Source organism: Pseudopipra pipra, chromosome 1 (assembly GCF_036250125.1).
Source record: "Pseudopipra pipra isolate bDixPip1 chromosome 1, bDixPip1.hap1, whole genome shotgun sequence".
Lineage (NCBI taxonomy): Eukaryota > Metazoa > Chordata > Aves > Passeriformes > Pipridae > Pseudopipra > Pseudopipra pipra.
The window spans coordinates 18,010,501-18,033,456 of NC_087549.1; the positions used below are offsets into that span (position 1 = coordinate 18,010,501).

Below are 22,956 nucleotides of genomic sequence, written 5' to 3' on the forward strand. Positions count from 1 at the left end.
TGATTGCAGCCTGCTATTACAACAGCAATTTCAGAGAACATTAAAAATAAAGTCTGTTCTGATAAGAAGGAAAGACACAGCGTAATAAGTACTGCTAATGGCTTTAGATTTCCTAAGACACATGCAGCCAAATGGGAAAGGAAGTGGTACAAGGAGATGGAGGACTGGAGATGCTGACCACCCCATGCTGACCTCAAAAGAGTTTCTCTAACAGTACTGACAATTCCCATCACTTATCAGCCATATCGAACACAGTGGATTTATGGACTAGGTTGGTCTTCAGTCAAATGAACCTCCTGACCACTTCTAATACACCTGCACTAAAAAGTTTTGCATTTGGGATTGGGAGGGGTGGTGAAGAAACTACAGAAGCAGTAACTATAACTTGCTTGTACTAAAACTGCCTATTCTCTACTTAAATGTTAACATCTAAACACTAAATAAATTTTCAATTTGATGGTTTTCATTTCAAATACCACTGGTGTCTCGCATATTTAGTCCTTGATTTATAATGTGTCCCTTCTCTCTTGTAATTAACTTAATTTAGCAAACTCTTCATGACCTGTTAAGAAAGATTAAATCATCAAACTTAGGTAATATCACACCAGCAACAAGCTGCAGGACCTGTTAACCTGCTTTTGACCTCCAGGCTACAATCTAGCACTGAGATCCCCAATCAGCACTGAGTTTTTAAAAAAATAGTTTTGGCACACTAAATGATAAGCTATTGCAAATTAAATAGTTAGAAGAAAGAAATTTTGTTACTGTGGCAACACTTTACAGTTAAGAGATGTACTGAAAACACCATATTTTCATATTCATATCATCCAGGTGATTAACTGATGTGCTATGTTTTGATCCTAGTAGTATGCATAAACCCACTCTTCAGGTTGTAGAGTTTCCACAGTGACCTGCAATAGTCAGAGGAAAATCCAAGATTTCTTAACACACTCCGAAGTGAGAGAAGCACTTTTTGCTTAGATCTGACTAAATATAATATCCTCTTTTTGTTCACAGTAAACAGATACTTGGGGATTCCAACTCCTTTCACAAATACACGTTAAAAAACAGAACTCAAAACCTCAACTGAAAAATTGTTTCAAATTCAAAACATAGAGAAATTTCAATAAAAAGCAGAGAAGCATAAACACACGGTGTTCAAAAGCACATTTGGCAAGACACACAGAAAGCATGCAGAGGAAAGTTTCAAAATAAGAGAACTTTTACTTATTTTCTTCATGGACAGTGAAAGCAAAACTGACATAAGACGTCAGTTTAAAAAAACGCTACTTGATAATTTCAAGAGCAGCTGCCTTCATGATACTGACATATAGTTTAAGCTGAACAAATAAAACCAAAGTCTGCGTCATAACAAACAGAAGTACACTTGGAAATGTAATTACTTCATATTTGCCCTGACAAACAATTATTTTGTCTATTCTGCCATTATACAGCAATTTGACTGATTGAGCTGGAATCCATTTCTTAAAATCATGATTTAATTTTCTGTTTCCCAAATGGTTAGTAACAAAATCACCCCTCTCCAGCCATAAATAACACATAGATTGCTAACACAGAAGAATTTAGCAATGTACCCAAAAAGCATGTATCTGGAAAATTACTATGAGTAGGATCACATTAAAGATTCTTGTGAGCATTAATCAAACCTGTCTGCCTCTGCTGAAATGCTTCTGCCAGGGGACATGCTAAACCAATTACCTAATTGAACAGCACCAGGTAGCCACATTTTGTTTCGATCTTAAAGTAACTGTGACTCATGTCCTCAGTCAGAACAGACAGAAATCCTTTGCAGGGTCTTCTGCATAGACAGAATAGTCCAGTTTCCCAGTGGTAAGGCAAAACTAAGCTAATAATAATAGTAATAATAACTCTTAGAATAACAAGTACTTCACTAATTTCTGAAATAAAAATAAAAATTAAATTTTATTTGTTTTTTTTCCCCACCCAGTCAACTAAATTTAAGAGGCCTGAGAATAATGACTCTTTTTCAGAGGATGTGCTGGCAGTCAGGAATTCCAGCTCCATACAGCAGCTCTAGCTACAAAACCTTTCTGTCTTCCTGCAGAAGTTTACATTTCTCCTAGATTAGACACAGATGAGAAGTACTAATCAGCATGGATGGTTACATATTTAAGATCAAAATAAATATATTAACCAGATGTCACATATCAGTGCTTTTCAGAAAATTATTTAACTATTCTGTATCATCATGTTTTCCTGTAAAGACACTGCTACATGGTCTAACCAACAGTGGTGAAATAAGGTTTCCTTTTTATACTCAAACATTGCTTTCTTTAAATGACAATAAACTAAAAAGTTCTGATTTTATGCAGGAATGCACAGGAAAAGCAAAATTAGGTTACAAAAGCAAACTGCCTGAATGACAGAGTAAATTGTAAGAAGGGAACCAGTAGAAATATTTCAAGTAAACTGCATACAAAATAAAATAATGATAATAAAAAAACCCAGCAACTATAGCCAGTACTTTGAAAAAATAAAGGCAGCTTCCCAGAATTACTGGGAAGACTGCTGGTAATTCAAGTTTGAATTCAAACTGGAAATGGGGAAAGATCTCACTGCAAGACAATTGCTCAAAAGTAACTTTTTGAATTAATAATCTCATAATTTAAAGGCACAAATTCATATATCAGGATTCTCAATGCATCTTATTCTCTAGAACATGACCACCACAAATATTTCATTTAGCAGTATGAGAAGGTCCAACCAATAAAACAAGCCAATGCCAAACCCAACAAGCTCTTAAGGCTCTTACTTTACAGGTGGATAATTCATGGAAACTTGGGAGGATTTATAGAGATAATATAACTAGCTTAAAACCTGGCTTAAAACCCCTCCATTAAGGGAGGAATACTATAAGGGCTTCCCCTGGCACAAGCGACCAAGGTTTTATCCTCAGGTCCAAATGATGACATTTTCCAACTGCTCAGCTCACCAAGGGAGCAACAAATCAACACTGACTCACAGGGGAAACCGACACCTACTACATCACCAAACACCATTTGCTGTAGCCACTGGATGTTACAAGTCTCTAAGCACAGACTGGAGCAGCCAAATGCTCCTGCAGCCCTGTAACAAGGTCAGGAGGGATGGGCTGGGGCGACCCTGCACAGCGAGTCATTAGAGCTTCTCCCGGGACTTCTGTGAGGAGGAAGGGGAGTTCACCCCACTTACTTGCCAGATCCCAGCTTGAGCACTTATATTTTCTCAATAGCTAAGTTTCCCCTGTCATTCCAATCACACACTTCACTTTATGTCCCAAAGAGCTAACAAGAGCAGCTGAAGTATGCAACATATCACAAATGTATCAAGTCACAAAGAAGTTATGACATGTGTTTTACATACCTATAGATAGATAGACAGAAAAATAGATTGATAGAAAGATAGATAGATATAGAGATAGATAGACAGATAGATAGATAGAAAGACAGAAAGATATATATAGATATGTTAGTTGTGTTAATGTGGACTATGCCGGTAAGCATCAAACAAAAATGCTAAATGTAGGATCCAAAAGGACTCCACAAAAAACAGTAAAAAAAAAAAAAGTTTTTTCAAACAACCCCCCCAAAAAAACAGCAAACCCCCACACACCTAGAAACCCCCTCAGCACCACCGCCACTCCCAATAAAATTCATGTTTAATATTAGAGACACTGTGATGTTGACAGAAAGCTATGTGGAGAGAAAGAAAAGAAAAAAACCAAAACAATAACCCAGGCATGCGTATCTTGCTGTGAGTCAATTACATACAAACTGTCATAATTAAACATTCATTATATTTAGAACCAGGAGGTGCCTATTTCTAGGTCTTCTAGGTCATTCCACAGCCAACACTGGTTTTACATTTCCATCCTGACACACTTGAAAGTGCTAACAGGTGCTTTGAACTTCAGTCACAATATTTACTTAGAACATGTGCAAATCCACTCTAATCTAAGTAGTTTATTCTATTAAGATGTAAAGCATTGGATAGTAGTTTTCACTAAAAATCCACACATCTTTTAAAACCTGTTTTGTTCTATCGGTGGTGAGTCCACAGTGAATTCCATTCTTCAAGGGGTTTTTTGTGGGTGTTTGATTCTTTTGGTTGCGGTTTTTTGTGTTTTTTCCTTTTTCTTTTTTAAATTCTGCAATACTTGAGTTTTCCATCAGCATTATGCTTACAGGCATGTCGGACATATTTCAGTCAAAAGAAACCCTGGTTATTTATGGGACATCAGACAAAGCAGTTAATTCATACACACCTTGCCAGCATGAGCAAGTAAATGGTTTATTAAAGCAGAGTCATTTAAAGAGCAAAAGAGAGAAATAAACTTTAGGCACACAGGTATAAAATCCTTAATTATATACTCAGGGTTACAATGTTCTTCACTGTAAAGTACAGTCAGAGGCTACAGGGCCAATTAGGAGAAATGGAAAATACCTCTGAGTTGGAATACATTGAAAATGTGTTAGCCCCAAGAAGCTGCACTGCTGGCAAGGAACTGACATACAGTGTGTACTAAGAAAACTCCATTGGCCATAAAAGGAAAATTTAATTTAATTCCATAATAGATGGAGCTGGTAAAAAGGCCATTTGGTAGTATTAACCATGAAATAGTAGCAACAAGAGAAAAATTAAATATGGGGTTCCAATACTGAAATATTGCAGGAAGAAAGGAATGTTACATGCATATAAAGTCTTTGCTTTTAATATCAACATTTTTGCTCAAAAAAAAGTTCTGGGGAGAACTGGACAGTATGATGGTGATGTTCAGGATTACTTATATATAAACTTCAATTGGCAGATTATTAAGAATACTTGTAAGGGAGTCAAATAGACAAACTATATTTGGGATGCATAGACAGCAGAACCTATGTCCTAACACGTGTTTTCATTCAGAGTTAATAGAAAAGAATAAAGATTTAAAATACAATAGCAAATACAAAATTTTAAGCATAATTTTTCAAAGAGTTGAAAAGACTCCTAAAGACTTCAGCAAGCTTTGACTGTGGCCTACAAAGTCTACATTTTCACAATTCAACAGGCATTTTTCTACAAAACTATGCAAAACCAACTTCAGTCACAATTTCTAAGGTAATTATTAGAAACATCATTAAATATGATTTTGAAATGTCAGAGCAAACTCAAGGAAAATCAAATTCTAGAATTTCCATTTCTTTTTTAGTAAAATAGAAGTGGGTAACAAAGTCACTCTAAGAATTAAGGCACACCAAGTTTTATTAAAACAGCTGTAGAACCAAGTCTCGGAGGCCAACATTACACTAGTCTACATTCAGTTAATGTCAGTAGAAAAAAATCTGTTTAAAACTATTAAGTAAATAATACTAATTAATAAATGGAAAATACCAACCTTATATTAATTATGGCTTCTAGGAAACCAAACAAGTAGAATGCAAAAAAATCCAAGCAAATGATGCTGGTTTACATGTTTACCTCTTGAACAGCAGCTGAAAAAAGGGCAGAAAAGAACTATACAGCATGTTAAGAGTATCATAAAGCAATGATGTACTAACCTGGTATGCTCTGTTTATTTGGTTTGCTGCCCAGCTGGCATATTTCATATTATCCTTTTTCATTTTTGCACTTGCTTTTGGATTGGAAGCAATATGACTGGCAGACTACGAATACAATAAAATAAGAACAAAAACCAGTGTAACTACAAAATTTATGTACATTGAATATACTGAGAACGTTCAGCATCTTTGCAGACCTAGTCCCAGACACAGTGACAGTGGAAAAAGACAAACAATTTTAAAAGTTGGTGGCAAACAGCATCCAGATAAGAAGCAGCTAAACTCCTTAAACAATTGTTTGTTCTAATTAAAGCTACACTAGACTGCAGTTCAGTTATGTATTAAGAACCAAACATGGACATGATCAGCTGATCTAATTTGCTTTTCCTAAAGTCAGAGTTATGGATTAGTTTTCCCTATTCAATGTGTTACCAGTGACAGTACAAAATATGTCATTTGTGTGTCCAAACTGCCATTAAAAACATGACATTCTTCCCTGTGGCATCAGAAAACACATTTTAAAAGCAGGTAAGACTCTACATAAACTATGGCCACCCTCACCTGAAAAAATAAAAAATATTACTTAAGAACTAAACTCATCTCAGAGACTTTTTCACTTATATAAATAAATCCACTATGCAAGGAACCAGTGCTACTGTGCTGGTACTCTTCAGCAGTTCATCATCTTGCAGAGAGGAATATGACTTTAAATCCTTTTCCAAGAACGTACTTTTATGTGCCAATAATTACAACTCTTTGGAAAACACAGGCAACACTTAAGGGTAAGAGCACTTCAAGTAAGGAGTACTTACTGGCACAAAATTGTCCATAGCCAGTATTAAAACAGTGTTAATAATATGAACTATTACGTTAAACCAACGGGGGAAAAAAACCAAACCAGCAAATGGTAAAGGATAATACACCTGCATAGACATATTCAAAATGATAACACGGAAAATATATACTCATGCTTACCATGTAAAGTCCAAACAGAGCTCTCATATTTCTGTTGTTAAGCTTCAGTGCTTGTGCAAAATACTTTCTTGATAGCTCAAGGTTTTCAAGACCCCCTTGAGTGTATTTAACCTGTAAAATGATAAGCTCTTGAAACTTGCATGTCTTTCATACCTCAGGCATTTGCTCTGAAGCAAAGATATTATGAAAATTCACTTCAGGTTTGTTTCACGTGGTTATTTTAAATCAGAGAGTCCTACCAAAGACCAAATACTGGCTTGAGGGAAATCCAAGATTTTCTCATTATATGAATTTTAAATTACTTCAGTATAGGAAAAAAAAAAGCTAGCATTAATTTAATTAACTTATTGCTACAAGAATCAAAAGTGATTATTTTGCACCTATAAAGACTTAAAACCTTGGGATAGTCTCTTATGAAAAGTAGTACAAACTCTAAAGCTAAATTCTGACTACCAGAAATCCACACTGACCCTGTGTTCCCTGAGCATGCAGGACACCAGTACACAAACCACCACAATGCCTTTCATTATGTATTCAACTGCAAAATAGCACACAAAGTTTAGAGGATTACTCCATTGATTTTCTATTCATTTTGCCAGTTATTAGATCAACAAAAAGAGGGATAAATACTAGAAGACACGTTCAGTCTTTCTACCCAAAAGCTATTTAGACTTTCAAGTTTTAATGTTAACCCAATTTTATCCAGATTAACAAATTAAACCCAACCTAAGGACTAAACAGTACAATTTAGAAAAAAATATATACATACTCTGGAAAAGAAAAACAAGACTGCAAATGGCTAAAACCTTAAGCTAAAACTTTTAAGTTTACCTCTAGTTTTCACCTCTCTTCCGCCAGTGCTCCTTCAGGCAAAATTTCGTATGTGGATTCCAAGATCTGACTCCACAGTAACAGGCAATATATCATAACCTTCTAAGCAGCATTGTTGTGGAACTTTAACTTCCCATGCACTTAATTTGAAAAGTGCATAAACACTTCAATAAGAAAAGTTCATTTAAAATGAGTTTTTATCTACGATAATTCCTGCCCTAACTCTTAACTTAGTCACAGTGAGTAAGAAAACAGTTTTCTTAACATGTTCAGTTCTATGAGATGTCAACATTCTCTGTATACTCTTTTAAATCTCCTAGGGAAAAATTAAAGAAACCATTTTCACCACTTCTGTAACATAAAAACAGAAAATGTAGTCAAACATAATTGATTTCTCTGAAAATACCTACTTCAGCATATTGCTGACAATATAAGTGGTTGTGTGGATTAGTCATCATAAGCTCCTCTAAGCAGAAGGCTGCCTTTGCATAGCTGAGGAATATAAAAAACAGTGACAAAATGAAACAAGAATATGTAGCTCTTTGCTTCAGTTTTTTTTACAGCACAATAGAAGTCTTACTTCCCCCCCTAAAAAATCGTGATTCACAATTAATAAAAATGTTTCATTTTTAAATTATGTTTGGAACCAAATTACTCCATTTACATTATAGACAGGGAAAAAATACACAAAATCTAATAGTCTGAGTATATATGGAACAGCTCATGGAAAGAATTTAATATCCTAATCTCTCATTAATAAGTGCCATTTCTTATCAACAAGAGTGATGAGTAGAAACAGGAATCAGATATTATAAGGCAGTGAACTGAGACTACAAATTAATTCATTTTTTCCCTACAAAAAAATTCTGAGGATCCACAAACCAAGTTACAGACCAGAGCATTTACACTGACAGTTAACTTTATCAACCATAGAAGTGAGATCAAAAAAAACATACTAAGAGCAGTTCAAATCTATGTATGCAAACAGCACCGGACCAAATGGGCAAAACCTTATCATTTGAAAAGACTAGCCCTTGGGTTTTTTTGGTGAAAGTTTTCAGAAAGAATTTTTTCAGAAAGAACTAAGAAGTCAAGCTCAAAATGTAGGTTTATTTAGAAGAATCTTAGCTTCATAATCTTTCAACTAATAGAAGTTTCTGCAGAATTTGCATTGTCTACAGATATGTGATAGCATTACTCCACAGTTTACATGATAGGATTCTAAAATTCAGAGATGCAATGTTTATAATGGCAGTGTGGGTAGATATTTAATATAGCTGCAAAAGCAATTTAGATATTATGAGACTGTATTAAACCATGTAATCTGTAAAATCTTGTATCTTAAAATAAATATACTGAGGTTTTCTCCCGTGCACGATATGATACTCGTGTACCTATTTTAATTTGGAGATAAAAGGATAGCCACCAAAAGCAGAAGTCACAGTTCTCATTGCAGAACAGTGTAGAACTGAGGACTGTATAAATCTTGTATATCTATGTGTGCTTATGAACAACAATAAGTGCATGGCGATTTCACAAGCCAGACTAAATTTGTGAGCCTGCTAAAACAAATAAGCTGATGAATTCTCTTCTTTTTTAAAAATTAACAAATTGCTTTTTAGCCAAGAGTCCAATTTTTTCCCCATTTAATCATCAAAATAATGATAATGATGCTTATATAGATGCTTAGTCTGCTCTGCTTACAGCGAGCAGAGTAAATTCTTTCAATGAACTGAAGAGAGTTTTATATATTATTTTTTATTGGAATTACAGACCAAGACTAATACAAGCAAAACCAATTTCTTTCTCAGGTTTTATTGCACAATTTTGTAATAAATATTATAGCAAAAAACCCCAAACTCAATAATGGAATACGTATGTTTGCACCACTCTATCATTCACTTTCGTACCGACAGATTTGACAAGCTTAAAAAAAAAAAATTTGGCTAGGAAGGTATTTAATAGCTATTTTCTTGGAAAAGTGGCTGGTAAATTTCCTCAAACAAATGGAAATCTGGATATCAAAATTCTAGATTATTCCTTAGGTCTAAGTCAGCATTTAAAAGAGTTTAGTAATTATTTTCTTTGAGAATGGAGTGGAAGGAAAGGTGACAGGGGAACAATTTTTTCATCACAGTGAGAACAGCTATTTCTTCCTTGACAATTTGATTCTTTTACTACCCTCTGGAAAGGAAGGAAGGAAACAATGTGATATAATTCAGGCTGGGCTGAAGAACTAAAGAAAGAGAGGAAAAAAAAAGATACGCCTTTGGGTGGAGGTTAGAATTAATGCTGTGATATTAGAAAACTTGCACTAAGGCTTTGAGCTAATCCTCTCACACTGGGATTTCCTCCTGTCACTACAGCAATAAAAAAAGCTAACAAAAACATTAAATATCCAATAAGCAAGTTACTACAACATTCAGCATTCTTGACTGCATTGGGTTTTGTACCCAGGCGACCAGATGCCTCTAACTCTGGATCCATGTTTTCCTTTGTCTTTTTTTTTTAAAGGTTACTAAAAGTTCTTGGAGAGGTAGCCTAAAAGAAAATCAGAATTTCAGATGCTGTAATCTACTGATTTTAGAAGAATTTAACATATCTAAAAAGTAAAATACATCACTTGAACGAAAAATAACAGGAAATAATTGCTGTTCCCTGCTACGCTCAAACCACTTCTTTTAAAACATCAGATTTTTAAAAATCACTGAAACATACAGGTAATTAAGTAAACTGCTTCTGTTTTAAAATCAAATGCCTTCTTAAAGCTTTTGGTAGTCAAATAAGGTTGGTAATTATTTCCTGTTGATGTCTGTTATATTGGAAATGAGATAACATACTTTGTAACAGTAGTCCTTCAAAAAAAAACCACTGAGGTTTTTGACTTACACAGAGTAGATTTCAAATTAACAGTTTTTATGTGGACTTAGCAAACAACTTACTCATGTTCATTGATGTAAAGCTCTGCAAGTTCATGCCAAGCTTCTTGGTCTCCAACAAATCTGTATAAAGACAAGAGAGGAAAAAAGGAAAGAATGTGCAAGGGATTCTGTAAATGATCAGCATGGAAGCAAAAGCGTAAATTAAATGCAAATTCCATTTTAATTAAAAAGATTTATCAGAATAGCAAAACACAATCCGTATTTTCTTGTAAGACACTCACTGTTCCAGATACTCATTCAGCTCTCGGATGGCCTCGAGATTCTTCCCCTGGGCTTTTCGAATGGCAATCTTACGCTTTCTTGCTGCCTATGGGTTGACATTAATAAAGGATTAGGCCTCATAATTCCCTGGGTTTTTGTAAGGAAAGCAATTTGACTGTGCAAATTATTATCTCAATACCATTGGAATTCCATTGCAGAGAAACTGCTAGGTTGAAGTTTATAAACATACCCTATGACATCCCACTGAGAGATTGAAAACCTCTCCTTACAATCACATTATGTAGGCTTTTCTTTGGAGGCACAAACTGTATGCATTATTTCATTCAAATAAATGACTGTCCAGATTCTGATAATTACAAAACAGCAGGGGATGCTAATCTTCAGCCATTCCAAAGACCCCCACCTTTTCATTCACAAGATCCATGCCTATAGAGGAGAAATGGCCACTGAGTCTTAGAGAATCCCACAGATGCATCTGGGTTTCCATAGCATAAGTATGGCTTCTAGCCATTTAAAAATATTCTTACTGGAGTGCTGAATGCCATCTTTAATTAATGTTAAATACACACCAATTTCCTAAACAAGTCTCTCATCGTTCTTGGAGCAGAAAGCAGACTCTGCAATGTAAAGGGAATACAAAATAGCCATTTCAATGGCAAAACCTGAGCAGTGCTTTGATATGTGGGTGGAACATGTTTTTATATTTTTTAAATTGAAATATAAGTTATAAGAATTACAATATATTTAAGTTTTGAAGTCCATAAATGTTGTTACAGACCACCAGGAGAAAAGATATACAGAATTCTTATAGTTGATTATTCTGTACTCCAATCCAATATTCCAGCTTCTGAAGGATGCTGGTTACAGTTTTCAGGCCTCTAGGCTGTGAATCTTACAGATTATTCTGAGTTGGAGGGGACCCACAAGGATCATCAAGTCCAGCTCTGAAGTGAATGGCCCATAAAGGGATCAACTCCACAGCCTTGGTGTTATTAGCACCATGCTCTAACCAACTGAGAATCAAGATGCACTTAAGTTGTGATTCAAAACAACAGAAATCTTCCCAGTTCGGAGCAAAGAGCACCACACCTTGGCCAGCCTGAAAGTCATCAGATTGGGAATCTGACAGAATGAAAGTAAAATCAAATTCTGGCATAACATGCCTCAAACAAACACCATCAAGCCTCCTGCCTCAGCAATAACCCCTGTTCTCCTGGGTGATCACAACCGCCGCAGTCAGACGTGAGATGCCATTTCTCCATGAGATAACATTAATGACAAAAAACTATAAAGCACACTTTTCTGGTAACTAAGGCCCACTGCTTATTCCCTTCATAGCTCTCATCCTATTTCATATGCTAATAAAGAGTTTATACAGTTGGGTATCACCTTACAGAAGCCTTGACAGCACGGGAATGGACAACTCTTTAGCAAAATCCTATATTATTTTAATATTTGAATTTCAGATAGCTCTGAAATCAATTTCTTCATGAAATGAAGAAAGCCACATATACCCTGAAAGAGTTCTTTTATTTTTACAGTATTTTAAGCATAACTACAGTCCTAAATAATTTCTTATCCTCTGATCATCATTTGAACAAGTCAACTGCTTCCAAAAGAGGAGAGTGGCAAACTAGTTCAGGCACCAAAATAGGCCAGATAGAAATGCTTTTAACACTGATTCTAGGTTTATTCTTTCCTTTGAGTTCACCCCCTTTACTTCCCCCATGAACACCTATTCGATAAAAATTCGGTGAAAACAACTCAACATCAATCTTCTGCTTAAACGTAAGGCACACACAGGGAGAAGACTCATCAGAACAACCAGGGGACAAATCAGGACACAGGCAGCGTAGTGGGTTTATCCACGGTCATTTTTTTTTCCCCACTGCTTCTTTGTCAAACTGCAACCTGTGAAGTTACATACACCATTCTACTTTTACTGGTAGACACTTGGCTAAAAGCCATAAATGGAAATTTTAACTGCTGACACATCACTGTAACAACACACACGGTTTATTTTTGCTTTTTCTTTATTTAAATAAAGATAACAGCATAATTAAACTTATTTTGATCTCAGAGGTCTTTTCCAATCTGGTTGATTCTATGATTCTATGATTTTCTTTGAATACAAAAAGATCATATTGCTTATCATATTGCTATTACTAAACAAAACCACAAAGTAACAACAACAACAACAAAAAAATCCGATCAAAACCATTGTTCTCTATCACGTTTTATGAAGAGTTCTCACAGCATTTCGTAAAGCAGGTCACCCCCTTGCTACAGGGGGAACAGCAGGGCAGTGTTAACTCACTACCCAAAGCTGGTATTATCCACAGCCCAGTGACCTGCTCACTGAGCCCAAAACAGGAGAGAAGGAAAAGTGGGGAAAACAGCCTGCACAGCCACAGGAGTGTATCATGCAGCTACAGCCTATGGAGACAGAGGTTTTTTTGCAGGTAACAGGCTATCGACTTTAAAATATAGCTCTTGGATTAACAATTCGCTTGTTATTTTCAAAATTTAAAGAAAAAGAAATCAAGAGTGACCACAAGTCAACTCTTGAGAGCTAAAATAATCTATTAAATATGTAAAATCAATCAATTCATATGACAACTTAATTTGCAACGGCAAACAGGACCAGTCTACATAAGTCACCCTCCTCTTTGTTACTGAGGCAACTCCTTCAATCACATCCAGGTCAGTCCTCCAAAAGAGCCTGGAAACAGATTTTTCTCCATGGCTGCTTTATTTCTTATGCACAGCACTCCCAAGTAACATAAATCACTGGAGCCTCAAGACGTTAATTTATGAAAAGCTACAACTATTTCTAGTCACAAATATAAATTGATGTTTACCTATAGCAAGCATGTCATCTAATGCAATCAAATAATCAGGACAGAAGCATTAGACATAATTAACATGTTCTGTTAATTAGGAGTTAAACGAATTACATATACATTTGACAGAATTTCCCCACTGCACCAAATCCCAGAAAAATTTCTTCCAAATTACACTTTTGTTTCTTATTTGAGGAAAAATAGTATTTAAACTTCCTTTTTTATCCACCTTCCTTATCACCAAAAACAAAACAGCATCTGGGCTTTAAATCTGCGCTCTCGTCACCCTAAAAATGCTGGGATAATTTTGTTTACAGAGAACTCTGAGTTTGCAAAAGAGAGGCTCAACCACTTACAACAGTGCTGATAAACAGAGGAGCAAAAAATGTTGTATAGCACCATAGAAGTTTTTAAAGTCTCTTTAAACACTCTGGAAACAAGTCAGTGAGGATGTAGAGGTTATTTTAAAGCAATCTGTAACATTTTTCCATCACATAAATAAAACCATAAAGCCAAGATACATACAATAAATCTGAAGTATTCAGATCTCTGATTCACAGGAGTGATATGACAGGTGAAAAAACAAACACATGAAAACAAACTACTATTGCTTTCATTTGTATTCACAGACTATTCTCCCATCTGACTACCTAGTTTTTCTTTGAATCACAAAGTCTAGCAGGTTTTCTTAAAATAAAACTCCAAATTCAATGACTCCAGTAGTCAATACTTCAAGAAAAATATATACAACAAGGCCTGCACTACAAGCAAAACATGCACTGTTTTGTGTGCTGCAGACTTCTAATTCTTGTTCTGATTTATATTGGCCCTGAGCTCCCTGTGTGCATCAGCTTAAGTGCTGCTCTGTGAGTTGGGGCTCACACACGGTGTGCTTGCAGAGCATCCTGAGGACAGCAGCATAACCAATGAGGATTTACACACACAGCATCCATTTTTATTTCCATACAAATTAAAAAAAAAAGGCTTTACTGAGCAAAACCACTACCAACACTAATAACCACTTTACTAGACAAAACCAGTTATTTGATAAGAAAAGCCAGACTCCTACAAATTCTACAGAAGCTTTACCTAGCATTTATTTAATGTATCCAATTTATTATCTGCCTTACAGCCAGCTGATATAAGAAAACCAGGCAATTTCATGTTTTATTATGTTTAAGGCCCTTTTTACCAAAACCCTCACATTACAAAATACAAATTCACTTTTAGGGTACCTGTTGCAAGATACTAAAAAACTACAAAATGCAGAGTTCAAATCTGTTCAATCATTAATTTCAAGTCCACCAAGAATATCAATGAGAAATTTATTTTTAATTATAGGGATGTGAGATTATTTTGAAATCAAAGAAGCCTACTAAAATAGTCACAACAATTGCACTGATAAAGATAAAAAAATAACATTCCAGAGGTTCATTTCAGTTCTTCACAATACTAAGATTTTTAAGAACAAGCCTCATACAAAAATTAACTCAATCTCCCTTCTCCTTCTACTTTAAGTGAAAAGAAAAGGTGAAACTTTCTGTGCTATAACAAGATCTGCAGTTTTTGACCATGCAGATCCTATGATATGAATTTCCCCCTAACAATTTTCCAGAGTTTAAAAAAGCCACTAGAATGGTTATTGGTTGATTCTGTAAATGCAGAATTCTTAATTGAAAGATATATGCATCTTAAAGAAATACTTACACTGTAATTAGTATCATATGGACTAATGAACTTCAGTATGTACATATTTATTAAACAGTGAACCTTTCTAAGCTATTTCTTTTAAATACTAATAATCCTCAATCTGGCACAAGAACTAATCCTATATTTGTCATGATTCCTTTTAATTATCATTAAGTAGACTCAGAATGAAGTGAGGACTTCAACATTTATCAACTTCTGCATTTTATCAGTAAAACATACCAACGGAAAGTCTAAGAGTGTTCTAAATTTCATGGCTGCAAAGAAAGTACCAGTAGGAGAACCTTCAGGGACTGATAGGTGTAAGAAAGAAACAATTTCCTATCTGTGTAACTATTAGAACATTAAACAAATCATTTTTCATCTTGAAAAGAAATTTTTCATTTTTTTAACATTTTAAAAAATGTGTATTTGATCCAAGAGTTTGATACATTGAAATATTTTCCTTCGAACTGCAATATGCAAATCAAAACAGAAGTGTCAACAACTGCAACAAAGATATCAAAAAATACCACATAATCTGAATACAACCACGATAACAAATGTACTCTTACCAGACTTCAGAGTTTTTCAAAGTTAGTCATGGAAGACATTAAATCAGGGTACATCTTGCAAACCTATGCAGGTACAGAGCTGCTGAGTTCAAGCTGCTTCTTTAGGGATAATGTCAAAGCAAGACATAACTTTTTACAGAATTCTAGGGGGCATCCAATAAACAGCCTATAAAGTCTAACATCAGCATACAGCAAACTGGTAGAAGCTGTAAAGGCGAAAAAACTAAAGCCTGGAATTGCAAAACATGAAAACTGTTATATGCCAAAAAAAAAGTAAGAACTGTTTACACAGAGGAAAGTGAGGCTTCCCTAACCTACTGAAGTTCTTCAAGGGGACACTAAGAGTGTGGATGAATAAAGATCCATTTAAAAGTCAACTTTGACTTAAAAAATAATTTCAACATGATGTCTCACTCTGAAGCTGAAAGCTCTGAAGGAAACTAAGATGCCAAAGTCTAACAAGGAAAGGTCTTCATGTGGATAAATAAATTAGTCATAAGGTATAAAATAGAGGAGGAAAAGAGTTCTCTGCACTGAGAACCCAAAAATCACCTGTACTAAAAACTGCTGCTCAGCAAACTCATAAATAACAAGGGAAGTAATAGTGATGTAAAATTAAATGATGATAAGGAGTTAAGTATAAAGAACAAAAGCCAACAGCAAAGAATAGCATTCAAAATAATGAATGTCAGCGTGATAAAACAGCGTCTGAAATTTAATACTGATAAAGGGTTACATATAGGATAAAACAATACCAATTTAACATACACAGAAAAGCTGTCTGAATTTGTCCAGGGACAAATTAGGAGGGAGATGCTGGAGCTGCAAAAAACAGTTCTATAAAATATCAGTTCAATGTTCAGAACAGGTCTTAAAAACATCCAAAAACCCTGCCCCAAAACTCCAAACCAAAATACTGTGATATTGGAATTATCAGAAAAGAACACAGAAGAGAACAAATCACTGGCACCATTTTGTTACTTGTAACTCCTTAATACTCTTGTATTTTTAATACTGACTGCTGTTCTGTCCTCTTACTTCTCACCCAAATATAGGGAAAAATGACACTCAGAACAGCAACAGGCTTTCAAGGCACAGAATGGCAACAATAAATGATGGACACTAGGACTTCTTAAGCTTACAGGGAAGAAAAGAGTAAAAGCTCTCTAAAGTCATGAACATTAATAAAGTGAGCAGAAAACAACTGTCAACAGTAACATATGAATTTAGAGGCATTAATTAATAAATTACAAAATTTAATTTCTGAATGATGATGTAGACACAGGCGCAGCAAGCTTTCACAAGTTTAAAAATAAATCTATGCAGAAATTTCATGAAGAGCTATTAAAAACAGAGTTGGCACTTCTGGCACAGGAAAATTGCAACATGAATAGAAACTGGTAGAACAGACCAGAGCATACTGTGATTGCCCTGTCTTATACTCTTCTGGTATCTGCTATTGGTCACTGTCAGGCACAGGACAAGTAAAATGGACTTTCACCACGACTCAAGGACAGCTGTTCTTATGTTCTCAAATACTTAATTTCAAGGGACAAAATCTCCATCAGCATTTAAAAGAGACTCCAAACATGGGGAAAATGGTGGAATGCACTCTGCTCTCTCACTTCACCGATCATGACTGAAGAAGAAGAAAAAAAAACCCTGCAAGCATAAATGATGCTCTGTCAAAAGCAAAACACATTTCTTTAGGAACCACATAGTGCATTCACATCTTAACCATCAGTTCTCACTGGGAACTAACCGAAGGGGCAGCTGCAGTTCTTCACATCTCTCACCAACTCTATCCTGCATCAGACACAGTGCCGAGCTCTTTGACTCCCTTTAAAACTACCACCATACACATTTAAGTTTAGGACTAGTTGTGTCTTTCCTGGCAGTGCTGCCATATATTTAACGAAACACACACATCACCTCAGAAAACTCCCTCTAATAGCAGATATTTCATTTGGTGAGCAATTTTCCTTTTTGCAACTTAGAGCATCCCATAGGTCAATGTACAAAGCTGCAAGATCGTCACAGGATGTCTCTGTTCAAAAGGAATGCACAGCTACTCCAGCAATTTTAAGGAATTATCACAGTTCAGATAATAAATAGATATCCAATGCTCAAACTTAGTGCTCATTATTCTCATCTTATTTACTAGAGACAAGGAGCTGGGGGGGAAAAGTTACCTATACAGTCAGTGGTGGTAATGCACAATCACAGAAAGAAATAAACTCAGATGTTCATGAAATATATTGCTGATTATTTACATGACACTAAGGACTAAGATTTTGCTCTGAATCTTTCCAGTATTCTGTATCCCCATAGGTCTTCAATCACCTCCTGTGCCTCTTCTGAAAGATGTCTTTCTACAGCTTGTCTACAAAAAGAATCTCAATAGTAAGGGAAAGTGTAATTTCATGTGACCATATGCATACACTTGTTCCTGCCCGCTTCCATAAACAACAGAGTTGTTAGTGAATTATTTTATAAACACTGGAAGACACCACCTTCACTCAGAACACCATCTTATTATGAAAATCCTAATTTTTAATTCTTTGTTCACACAACTTCATTACTAAACCCATGAAGTTAATGAGATTATTCACATGCCCTAAGCTAAGCAAGCATACAGAGTGTCTTCTTGTATTAAAAGCTTAGTTGAAAAAGTGGCAAGAAAAACAGCAGAGGAATTATCCTAATAAAGACATCAGATTTTCTGTGGATTAGAATTAAGGCAGAACTGTGTGTCTTATCTCACTTTCCCCTGGTGTTGACCAAATGCTCTGCAATCATCTTGATAGTTGAGCTGAACAATCAGGAGAAACTGCCAATGCACTGGGATGACTGGAGTGGGACAGACACCAGCCTAAGTCTTGAGACATGAACTCAATTTCTGTTCTCATCAAGAATCTTCTTTGCACTCCTGGACAGGCTACCTCAAGAAGGGCCCGACTGCTGCCTAACTAAAAGTCTTTTCTCTAAAGCAGAGCAAAATAAGGATTTCTCAATGAAATACATTAACAGCAAAAACAAACAAAAAAGTCCTTATACCAATGCTACTAAAAAAACAATGACCCTCTTTTTTTTGTTCAGACAATAATTGTTCAGAAACAGAATAAGCATTTTATCTGAAGATCTACAAACAACTTAGTCACTATACAGCATCAGTATAAAGATTTTCAATTGGATACTACATGAAATTTTAATAAAAAATAGAAAATAGAAAATATTATGCAGCCTTCATAACAGAGTAATCTGCCACCTTGAGCTCTAATATGCCTTCATTTCAACAAAATGGACAAAAATGGAAAAGGTTCCAAATCTTATGCTATTGAAATGTATGCAAGTTGTGCACTTCACAGGAGTCACATTTCATTCCTTAATGTTTAAGTCTTCAGAAGAGAGAGATCATTACTCAACACCTACATTCTTTGAAAAATACAACAAAATCTCTGAAGTGACATTAACATTGCTCCATTGTCAAATGAGTCATCTTTTTCAGCAAGTAAGCTCAAAGTGAAATAAAACATTGAGAGATGATATTTTAAAAACAAAGACTACTTTGAATTCTATCGTAAGAAATGAAATTAAATAATTACTGTTATCTTAATTTTGGCGTTTGGCAAGTGACAAAACCTCATCCAAAAGTGTAAATGTCCATTTACATAACTTGAGTTCAAAGTTCGCTTTTCATACTGGAAAAGTCTGCTATGTGTCTAAAAGAAATAATTTTTTGTAAAAGCTTTTCCCATGCTTCTATTTGATCAGTCAACGCAAGGTATGATTTTTACATGATTTTTACATGATTCATGTGAACATGTTTCACTTCAAGTCTATGTTTCACTTCAAGGACTTGCCAAAATGTCTAATGTATATGAGCAACTCCATGTGTCAGCAGACCAGAAGAAATGTCTATAAGGTAAGGTGAGTGCCAAGGCAAACTCAGCAACAGTTGTTTTTTTAAAATCTTGAAATATTTATCTTCTACAGCAGCCACATGTCTGCATGGAAATAATTAACAGGTAAAAGACACACAGAAATCTGCACATGACAATTTATCAAAACTTTCTACTTACCCTTCACTCTTCACATGTAAGGCTTACCCAACCTATTCTACAGCTATACAGCAAGGAACTTCCACTTTGCATTTAACATTCTCCAATTCTCTTCTCAGATCTTAAGAAATCCAACCATGCAACTGTTCTAATATTTAGAACTTATGCTTCTAAATATTACAACTTTTTGGATCTTCATAATTTTGTTACGGAGAAAATCCAAACTAGGTAATAATCTTGCATTCTACTTATTTAAATACATCATTTTGTTTTATAAAACCATCCAACAAACCACTCGGATGACGATAGCTATGTTGCAACAGCTGAAGAGTAAAACTGCCAGAAATGCACACTTCAAAGATCTGTGGTCCAGAGAAGTCATTGTAATATGGTGCTCCATTTTCCACTGGCGTCAGCAAAAGGTCATAAAATGCACCTTGGTGACCTGTTCTTGTGACTACACTGTAAATGGTTCCATACTGGTTTACCATGGCTCTTACAACTTAGTGTCTCTGAAACTCTTTGGGCCATACACTCATAAAATCCACCATTTACTGTGGACAGATACATGTCTTGTGCTCAAAACTTCTTGAGCTCAAACTTCTACTGCTCCAGGGAGAGTGAAAAATAAGAATGAAGAACTGAAATAGTTCTTTTTACTCTCGCACAAAATCTCTCAGTTCTATCACTGCCAACAGACAGACTTAAACTTACCTGTTGTCCGAGTGTTTAACTTGGTACTAAGGTTTTCAGATGTGTTGCCTTGAAAGTAACTTTCCAGTGATTTGGGGTGTTTTTTATTGTTGCTGCTTGTTTTTTAATTTGTTTCGTGGGTTTTTTTAATGGTTTACTTACTTTAACTGATGGCACTTGATCTACACCCAGCTCTGGTATACCCTAGTTAATCCCAGTTATCTGTGTTTCTGTGGGTTTTCCCCTCCTGAATAGCACAGCCCATCAAATAAGCTGACCAAAGAAAGGAGAGGTTCAACACACACCTAGGAAAGTCTACCTGAGACTGCCAAAACATCTGCAATAGCCCAAGTATTACATTTACACAGAAGTTTACCCAATAAACAGTTGTTCAAAACCAAGTAACACAAACATATACCCTCAATACTTTCCAACATGTCACATAAAATTTTGAAACTTTATAGTTTCTTCATATTTCTAATTTTATCCTTGTGTGAAAAAATGCATGAAAATACATTGCAACAAGTTTCTCTAGACTTTCTTTTGGCATCTAATAGCTCACTGTGGCTTCCACAACCAGTATTTGAAAAATGCTTAAAAGAACAGTACAGTCTGCCTCACACTTTGTTCTATACGATTGGCATGCTGTATGCATTTTGATTCAAGAGCTGGTAAAGTGTCCCAGACAATAAATCAAAATAGGTGCTATTCAAGCACTACCTGAGTGTAGTCACAGCTAATCTTTAAGTAAGATAAAGCATTAGGAATACAATAGACACATGGCAAACTATAATGGTCTTTTAAATATCGAATATTCAGGGAAATGAAACAGCTGAAAGGCCCAATCTAAATGCTACTAAGACTGCTGGAAACATTGCTAGTTATAACCTTGTCTTTAAAATCAGTGTTTAAGCAGGTATTACATCATGTCTTCTCATCATGAAATGAAGGTAACATAGGTTATTATACTAGGAAACTAAAGGAAACAAACACAGTAATACAGACACACATTTTCCACAGTGTGACAAAGAAAATAGTTACAATTTCAAACATCAAAACATTTCAGTTTAGAATTATCTTTTAAACTTACTGTATTAGTTGAATCTTCTTGTAAAATTCTATCATATAACTGGATAGCATCATCATACCTGTTCAAAGAAATTGTTTGCATTTATTTCTGCTAAGACAGATTTCCTGACTTTTTGACTGTCCTTGCAATAGTTAATAACCCACCTGCACTTCTTATACTGAAATATAATACACATATACTAAGCAAACTATATTTATAAAAAAATCTTTTGAGTGAGTGCTAAATATCAACAGCAGTATTTCATGTTACCAAGTTAAAAAAACCACATGGTAATTATTTCATGGAATACTGTTTCAGCAGCAACTTAGATATTCTATACCCAATATCTTAGTCTCCTGACCTCTCTTTTTCTATACCCAACAGATCCAACCATCACATCCCTACACTCCCTTTCACATCTCCCAAGAAACAGAAACTCCAAAATTTGAAAGGCAATCCAAAATAATGACATTTCACTTCACTGTTGTAATTTAAACCTTCATGTAAGTTTCTTCTGTTGTGACTTCTAAAAAGTAAAAGCAGCTGCATACATCAAACTGAAAAGATTCACAGAAGAATCTACCCCAGACTATAACATAAGTCTTGAAAGAAAATGTTTTCCACCATGTTTTTTTTATATATTTTTTTTAATTAATTAATTCTGCTATTTGAAGTATGCTCAAAACAGGTTACTTCAGGCGCTGTGAGCACTTCAAACGTTCTGGGAAAGAGATCTGTGTGTTCAGTCAGCAGTGTACATGACCCAAACTTGACAAATGAAATAATTCAATTCAAACCACCTTTGACTACACAGCTGTTGTGCTATCACCACAGAACCAGGGCATACATTGTGTCCTCAGGTATAGTTTGACAAGCTGTTTTTCAGTGGTACTGCTGATTGATTTTTGAGGATACACATTCCTTCTCACCTCGGACATTCATTTACGTACTCTCACTGTTCCGTAGGCACTGCTGCCATAAGCACAGTTCAGCTGTCCAGTCCAGTTACCATAAGGTAAGAGAGGAAATGTGAAAGGAAGCACAAAAGCAGAAACGAGTAGAAGGTGACTGGGACAGACTTTAGCAGATATGCTGTAAAATGCTGTATTCGTGTTCTCTGTTAGTTGCTACCTTATCAAATGCATTTTAGAAGACTGAACATGATGGCCATAATCCCAGTTTTACATGGTGAAGTTCCAGGATATCATTATTTTGATTAGCAAGTGTCTACAAGGATGTCTCAGTCTATGGGGATGTTCTTCATGGTTTCCTCTTCCTATTGGGGAAAGCAGGACCCTTCTTAGATCCTACAAGTCACTTAGAATTTAACAAGAAGTTCCCTTCTTCAATTGAAAATATGATCTAAGTTTTCCTAGACTTCTTTTATAGTCATTGGAGACAGACAGGCTTCACCAGGGCATGGCTTAGAGCATCTGCAGATGGATTCCTGTTCAAGACAACCCAAAGCTGAAACCTCTGTCTTTGACTTCTAGAGAAAATC

The 22,956-nt window shown here is 35.4% G+C and overlaps 1 protein-coding gene across 2 annotated transcripts in view; it reads right to left on the reverse strand.

Moving 5' to 3' along the window:
- EMC2 (ER membrane protein complex subunit 2) overlaps positions 1-22,956 on the reverse strand; it is a 38,012-nt gene that overhangs the window by 1,828 nt on the left and 13,228 nt on the right. For both annotated transcript variants that reach the window (XM_064646689.1, XM_064646697.1), the window contains exons 5-10: positions 21,477-21,534; positions 10,528-10,613; positions 10,307-10,366; positions 7,775-7,856; positions 6,534-6,644; positions 5,559-5,663 (exon numbers count right to left, since the gene is read on the reverse strand). In XM_064646689.1, coding sequence (XP_064502759.1) covers positions 5,559-5,663; positions 6,534-6,644; positions 7,775-7,856; positions 10,307-10,366; positions 10,528-10,613; positions 21,477-21,534 — 502 coding nt within the window. The remainder of the gene's footprint in view (positions 1-5,558; positions 5,664-6,533; positions 6,645-7,774; positions 7,857-10,306; positions 10,367-10,527; positions 10,614-21,476; positions 21,535-22,956) is intronic.